Below are 8095 nucleotides of genomic sequence, written 5' to 3'. Positions count from 1 at the left end.
TCATCTACCGTATTTCCTGACAATTGTTTTTGGGTAGTGTGCTTGAAATAAGATGGTTATGACAGACCTAGAGACACTTACACACTGCATCTAACATGATCTGGCTATATAAATAAATTGTATGATGGATGCTGGTACATTGCATTCAGATCATTTTGATGTTATGTTTCCAGCATGATGTGTGGTTAAACTGATCATTTGCAACATTATTGCACAGTGTTAAATGATATTTTTTTTTATAGATCAGTGGAAAGGTATTATTCACACATATCTGATATTTAATATGTCAATTGGTCTCACTTTTTTTTGGTTTAAATATCTTATAGGCTTATTAAATAAAAGCTAAACAACAAACCTTTTGTGAAAAGAGAAGTTTTTATTGACTCACTTCAACTGACACATGTGATCTGCAAAGGAGTATTAAAGAACACGGATGATGTGACTTTGATTTTACAACAGGAAAAGGTTTTTCTTTTTTAAAGGTAAGGCTTAAACATGTCATTTATTCATCTGCAGTGACTGCTTTATCCTGGTCTAGTATAATAGTGACAGTCTAAAAACAGATATGAAAATAATTATTTCTTAAACATTAAATTATAATAAATATTTAAATAACTAAGGTAATATTAGTTATTACAATTAATTTGGGGTAGACAGATCCCCGGTAGCTTCTTCCCCCCAAAACCGTACCAGACGTTTGACTTCAACCTAACATGAATGGATGTAATAAGGTAAGACAAGGAACTGATTTAGTGAACTGAGGATGAATTAAGCAGTAGGTATTATTCAAAAAAAGAAGTAGCATCTCCTGTGCTCACACTTTCCCACGGAGGGTTTCATAAGTGTGTACTTCACTTTATGATTTAACCAATTATATCTTAGAATACTTATCAGATTATCAAACCTTTAATGTGCTAAACCTGATATGGTGACCCAGAGAGAAAGAGGGCAGATTTCATTTGTTACCCAAATTTTTTCTAAAGCCCTACCTTGAAGTTTTGTTTAAACCCTATTCAGTTTCTTTGAAGTACAACAGTCAGAAGTGTAAAAAAATGACACCCTCGACTTTTATTAATCCGGTTTGCTTAAATGTACCTCATAAGATATGTCCTGTTTGTTACGGTATGGTGTTATCTACTATTATAGATAATAATAATAATAATAATAGTAGTGCTTGTTCATAGGTAAGCATTCAAAGTCTCAGTTTTGCTCTTGCAGTGACTCAGTGACTCTCTTGCAGCAGACAGTTTACTGGCAGGTATTGTAGATTTGGATTTGCTTGTTGATGGCATCCAGAATCATCTTCATTTTGTCCTCTAAGCCATCAAGCTGCCTGGCTTTGGTCTGCAACGCCTTCTGATTCTCCTCATAGTCTTTCTCAAGTTCTACAAAAACACACAGAAAATTTAGTTCGTTTGTAACATCAATCTAATTGATATTTCTTAGTCTAGCAGATTCATAGGAGGGCAACAGCAAAACTTATTTTCCTTGAATGTTACCTATTCAACACCAACAAGAATTAAGGAGAAGAGATAAACAGGTGATGATGATTATGAGTCCTGTATTAAATCAGATTGGATAAAAGCATCTGATAAAATAATAAATTTAAATAATGCAACAAAAGTGAAAATAAAACAACTTTAACAAAAAAGCCTGTATAAAGCAGATTTTTTAAATTCTGTATACAACTACAAGTACTTGGGTGTTCAATTGAACAGCAGATCGAACTGGAGGACCAACACTGATGCTGTGTATAAGAAGGGGTTGAGCAGATTTTCTTTTCTGAGGAAGCTCAGATCCTTCCAGAATGCTGGAAATGTTTTTAACAGTCTGTTGTGGCTAGTGCCTTATAGTGCTGTGGTCTGCTGGAGGAACAGCATCAGTGCCAGGGATACAGACAAGATAAATAAAATCATCCGCAAGGCTGAACACAGTTGGGCACAAACTTGACAGGTTGGAGACAGTAAGGGACAACTTTACGCACACATACATACACTTTGCAAATTTTTGTTCCAATATCTATCTATCTATCTATCTATCTATCTATCTATCTATCTATCTATCTATCTATCTAATCATCTAACGATAACGTAAAACCCTGCTGCGGTACTGTGTTGCATTGGAAATGTTTAGACAGAATACAAAGTATCTAATTGTAAGGGATAACCCCTGGAGGGTTTTTGGATATTGTCTGGGACTTCATTTCCCAGCATGCACCTCCATCACATGTCCAAATTACAGCTTGTTTAAGCATGAGTGTATAAATAGTCCTTAAACTAGAGAGTAAGCTCGCATCTGCTGTCTTATGATTGTTTGAAGTTGGTGTATTACTATTCTGGTTTTAGTTCTGCTATCTTCATCAGTGTTTTTTTTTATTATTATTTTCTATCCTTTAATAAAAAAGTTTCCTTCCACACTCACATCATGTTTCTTAGTTGTTGTTTTTTCTTGAAAGAGTAGATTACAGTTTCAAATACGTGTGTATGTGTTCAATATTTGTTTTATGTTTGTTTTCTACATAAATATTACCACATCCAATTAATTAGAGCTAAAACAATGTAATGGCCTTTGTGGTTATTTTATTTGTTGTGATTTGAAGAAGATACGGAGCTGTATATATCTCCATATACAGTGATCTAAAAAGTCTACACACTAATGGTAAAATTGCAGTGATATAAAAAGAAGTGACCCAAATAAATAATTTTAGATTTTTTTTTTTACCTTTAATGTGACCTGTAATCTGTATTTAATTTACCTAAATTTAAGAACAATCTTAAATAGTATAATATGTCCAATATAAATATAAATGTAGGTTTGGACTATGGCTAGGACTTTCCAAAACCTTAATCCTCTTCTGGTGAAGCCATTTTTTTTTTTGTTTTGCATTTATCCATTGTGCCAAAACTGACTGATATTTAGTACTGTGCATTATTCCCTTCACCTTGAATAAAGCCACAATTCCAGCTGAAGAAAACCAGCCCCAAAGAATATGGCTGCCACCGCCACGCTAATGGAGATGTTTGGGTGATGTTTTTTTTGCTTCAAATATCCCTTTTGGAGTTACAGTGCCTTGCAAAAGTATTTATACCCCCTGAACTGTTCCACATTTTGTCATGTTACAACCACAAATGTCAACATCTTTTATTGATATTTTATATTATACTGATATTGGTGATAGACCAACATAAAGTGGCACATAATTGTGAAGTGAAAAAAAATTATAAATGGTTTAAAAAATTTTTTACAAACGAAAATCTGAAAAGTGTGGTGTGCATTTGTATTCAGCCCTCTTGTTTCAAAACTTTGTAAAAACACCTATCAGTGCAACTAAAGCTGCAAGTTTTTTGTGATATGTCTCTCAATGCAGCCTCTCTGATCAATTTCCTTCTTTTCTTTTCATTAAAAATTTGAGGGACGTCTAATTCTTGGGAATGTCACTGTTGTGCAATATTTTTTCTATTTGTTGATGAGTGTCTTCACTGTTTTCCAGGGTTTATCTAATGCCTTGGATATTCAATAAGATTCCATTAATGCTTTATAAGCTCTCTGCAGACTATGACTCTTGCTGTAAGATGCAATTACTGGGAAGTAAACGCCAGGAAATGTCACTTCCATGATTTATGAGTCACATCAAGGGTAAAAAAAAAAAACGTTCTAAAATTATTTTCTTTTTTACATCACAAAAACTTGCTTTTTTTGACAAGGGTGTATAGACTTTTTATATCCACTGTAAGTGGCAGATTTACATTAATTTACTCATGTACTATACCCATAAATGGCCCAAACTCATAGAAAGCTTTTAAATTGACCAAAATTTGCTATTTATTCTTCTATGTATGTTCACTCTCTCACTCACCTGCTAGTCTATGAAGTTTGTCTTGAGCATCCTTAAGCAGCTGCTTCGCTTCATCTCTTAGTCGCTCTGCTTTGTTCTTGGCATCCTGCACTGCACTTGCCTTCCTGCCAACTAGATCTTGAACGCTGCGGTATTTATCTGAAAGTTCACCTTCTAGCTCCTATACATACAACAATGGACAAACATTTATTTATTTGGACAGGAGTATTGGAGAAAGTCTGGTAAATAAAAAAAACACTAAAGTAAAGTACAAAAACATATACCTGTTTTGCTGCATTAGCCTTGGTTTGTGCCATGGTTGCAGTGTCCCTGGCTCGAGCTGCAACCATGCTATTGTTGGCATGTTTGGCCTTCAAAGCTTCTATCTGCTGTCCCAGATTTCCCAGCTTGTTCATGGCATCACTCAGGTCCTTTTCACTAGCTGATGTCTCAGATTGAATCTTTGTATGGGGAAAGTTTGTCAGACTTAAACCTATCATCTCAACCTATCAAACTTAAACAGAGGTGTTATGAAGTTGTACCTGAGCCAATCGGTCCTCAGTCATGTCAATGTCATTCTTTGCTCTCTGTATAGCCTTCTCCGCAGCTGCCTGAGCTTTACGAGCATCATCGAGTGCCCGTTTCACACTGTCTGCTGTGTTTTTCACTTTGTCTGCTTTATTTCTACAGAAACAAACAAGCAAATTAAAAAAAACTTAACCTATAACTAGACTATCTTACATAATAACACACATACTTGGCATTTCTGGCTTTCATAAGCAGTTGCTCTGCTTTGCGAACATCACCCTGGGTCTGGTCAAGAATAGCATCGACATTGGATAGACTTCTAACACGATCTTTTATTTCATCTGCTAGATGTTTGATTTGTTGTGGTGAAGCTGGAATGGACAGCTCAAGAACCTGATTTGCCACTGCCTCAATGCTGTCTGGGTCAGCTCCCTCTTCTGTAAATCAAACAAGCAATCAGTTAGAGAAATCAAATGACCTTAATATTAGTTGTTTAAGTTAATTTTAAATATAGTTAATATATACGTGTGTGTTTTTAAACCTAAATGTTAATATCAACTTGTTAGTTATAATCATCCAAAACTCTATACTGTATGTAGTATAAGTTTTTTTTTTTTTTTAAATGTCTTGTATGAGAATTTCATTGAACTATTGTAGGATGTTAATATATTAGTCTCTTTTCTTTCTTACTGACACAGAACATAATAAGCAAATCACAAGCTGACTATAAATGCTATTTCAGAGTGATTTCCACTTAAAATAAAACCGAATTAAATTAAACCCTGGAGCTCAACCTGTCAGGGGCTACAGTTAGTTAAAAATTGTCTTGCTTTGCTTTGCTCACTGTGGAAACTGCTTGTTAACTGGCATTTTCATTTTGACAGTACATGTCATATACTGAGTTAATGACTGGAGAGTTAAAGACTTACGCATAAGGAAGGCACGAATCTGTTTGATAAGGTCTCGCAGATCGTTGTTAGATCGTTCCACTTTGTTCTTTGTATCAGTGGCTTTCATTAAAGCAGCCCGAGCTTTATCCTTGGCCTCCTGTGCCTTTGTTTTAGCATCTGCCACCTAAATTAGTAAAAAAAAAAAGTTTACACTTCCAGAAACACAATATTTCTTTGTTTTATTATCTGACATACTGGTCAAATGTAGGTGGGACCAAACAAACTAATTTATTTATTCATTCTGCATGTATTCATAGTATCTGGTTGTTCTTCAGGTGCTTCAGGGCCTATTCAGAAAAACCTGGGTTTTAGGCAGAAATAACGAACACTGAATGGGATCCCAGTCCACAGCAAGGAACAATGAATATACACTTTTACCAAGGTAATCTGAAAGTGACAGACTTGAGCAGGACATATTTAACTCTAAGAAGCTGACAACCTCAACTCGGGATCAATCCACAGATCCTGGAGTTATCAGGTGGCAACTCTACCCACTGCACCACCATGCCATAAGTGAACTTATACAGCAACAAAATAGTAATACTTAAAGCACCTGCTTGAAAAGGTCCTCCACTTCTCCCATGGCTTTAATAAGCTCTTTTTCTGCATGTTTAGATCTCTCCAGGGCATTTTCAGCCACAGCAGCAGCTCCATTACAGTTCAGCCCACCACAGTGTCTGCGCTCATCATCACGACAATCAACACCACCACAAGGACTCTCTGAACATGGGACATCGCCAGGCTTTCCACATACCTGAGTGATTAACATGACATACAGTAAGCATTGGACTATTCATCTTCATGTGAAGAATTACTCCTTTAAAGGTTTTCTCTTACCTTCTCATTGATCTTTTTTATATCCAAATTCTGGACTTTTGTTTTCAGGTCAGCGAGGGCTCGCTTGTTTGCAGCATTTTTACGGTTGAAGTCATCTTTTTTCATTGCCATTAGTCGCTCTGTCTTTCTTCGGGTATCTGCTGATCGGCTCACAGTACTTGGAATGTCAGTAGTGGACTGGTTGGTGCGATGCTCTGCATCACGTGACTTGTTGTAAGAGGCACGGATGCTATCGTAGGCACCTGTGAACGGATGTTAAAAGTTATTATCAGTATCTTTTTTAAAAAAACATTAAATATTGTAGCAGGTACAACCAATTCTTCAGATTAGTCAGACAATGCATTATAGACGGGTGCCATGTGGACACCGCTATATGCTACCGCTAATAGAGTTTTAATTATGACCACTGCACTTGTGTAGTCTAAATGCATACCCAAAAAGTTGGAATTTTTAAGGATGTCAAGCTGGTTGTTGAGACTCTCAGAACTGAGAGTGAGTTCTTTGGCCTCTCTTTCCAGTGAGCTTAGCTGATTGCTGGCCTCATAGTTGCTGTCCTGCACTGTAGTCAAGTCTCCCTCAAGCTGGGTCAGGGTGTCTGTTGTCTCACCGATGCGGGACCTAGAAAGGTAAAACAACAAAGAGGTGTTCAAGTTTATAATGATGCTAGCTATGTACAGAAGCAATAAATTTCTTGAATCAAAGGACAGGTGAGGAAAAGGTGATGCTTTTTAATTATAAACCATTTAAAATAATGTTGTAGCTTCTGTTATGAACTACAATTACTAGCCTATCACAGGTCATCAGAAGGTTGCTGCCTATTATAATTTTCAGTATTTAAGACATATTAAACAATACCCACATTAGTCCCATTTTATGTTTTGGTTTGGTTTTTATTCTGGTTTCTATTTGTGTGGCATTTAATCCATGGAACCTAATGTAACCGAATAATTCTTCTCAGTAATGAATTAAAGTGAAGGGTTTTCTTTTTAAAGTCTTTCAAATACAGAAACATTTAAAACTGACTAAACAGTAATGCCTTAAACTCACTTTTGCGATTTAATTATGCAGTAATTTAATCTTATACCTGAGGAACTCAATCATGCCCATTAGGTTGGTCACAGCTTCGGCAGTAGCATTACGGGCATTGACAATGGCTTGTGCTTGTGCCAGCTTCTCTTCCAGCTCCTTAAAATGCTTCTCATAGGCTCCAGTCAGACCTGTGCTCTGGATCTCCTGAGTCCGGGCTACGAGGGCCTTAGTCCTAGCAGCTAGATCTTGTACAATGCGATCCCAGTCCCCAAAACACTGGTGGCAAGGCTGGCAAGCTGGAAAAGTGCCTGAGAAGCCACGAGCACATTGATCACAACGGACACCTGATACACCCTGCCGGCAACTGCAGTGACCTGTCTGACGGTCACACTGGGATGTCTCAATGCCCCGAGGGTCACAGTCACAAGCTGCGGAGCAATAGAGAGAAAAAATAAAATGAGATTTTATTACAATTCTAGATAATGTGAAAAACCATTTCTAATAAAATAGAATGAAGATGATATGGCTTGACCCGCTTATACAATTACATAAAGTACATAAAGTTACATAAAGTTGACATGGGTAGCAAACAGAAAAAGCAGCTAGTGCAGATAAATAAGATTGCTATATTCAATTGAATTCAATGTACAGTATGGAGTATACCTCTGCAGAGGATTCTGGGATCACCCCAGAAGTTCTCCTGACAATCCCTGCAAGTCTTTCCACCGAAGCCATCACGGCACTGACACTTGCCTGTGAACTGTGTAAGACAGCATGTTCAAAGAAAGATGTGTGCCCAAAGTACCTGTTTTTAAACCACACCAAAATGTACTACTACTTTATTAAGATGCAAAAGCAAAGTGTAATACTTAAGCAGTATCACACAAAGGGAGTGCTGTTATGCTTGTTCTTAGCG

General features: G+C 36.7%; 1 protein-coding gene across 1 annotated transcript in view; it reads right to left on the bottom strand.

Moving 5' to 3' along the window:
• Positions 1-356: 356 nt before the first annotated feature.
• Positions 357-8095, bottom strand: part of lamb2 (laminin, beta 2 (laminin S)) — a 35047-nt gene continuing 27308 nt past the window's right edge. Inside the window, exons 24-34 of the mRNA XM_053482101.1 lie at positions 7843-7939; positions 7235-7607; positions 6584-6768; positions 6151-6392; positions 5867-6067; positions 5293-5437; positions 4593-4800; positions 4378-4519; positions 4120-4296; positions 3857-4016; positions 357-1385 (exon numbers count right to left, since the gene is read on the bottom strand). Of these exons, the coding sequence (XP_053338076.1) occupies positions 1249-1385; positions 3857-4016; positions 4120-4296; positions 4378-4519; positions 4593-4800; positions 5293-5437; positions 5867-6067; positions 6151-6392; positions 6584-6768; positions 7235-7607; positions 7843-7939 (2067 nt within the window). The 3' untranslated portion in view covers positions 357-1248. The remainder of the gene's footprint in view (positions 1386-3856; positions 4017-4119; positions 4297-4377; positions 4520-4592; positions 4801-5292; positions 5438-5866; positions 6068-6150; positions 6393-6583; positions 6769-7234; positions 7608-7842; positions 7940-8095) is intronic.

Source organism: Clarias gariepinus, chromosome 22 (genome assembly GCF_024256425.1).
Source record: "Clarias gariepinus isolate MV-2021 ecotype Netherlands chromosome 22, CGAR_prim_01v2, whole genome shotgun sequence".
NCBI lineage: Eukaryota > Metazoa > Chordata > Actinopteri > Siluriformes > Clariidae > Clarias > Clarias gariepinus.
This window is presented reverse-complemented; position numbering and strand designations above follow the sequence as displayed.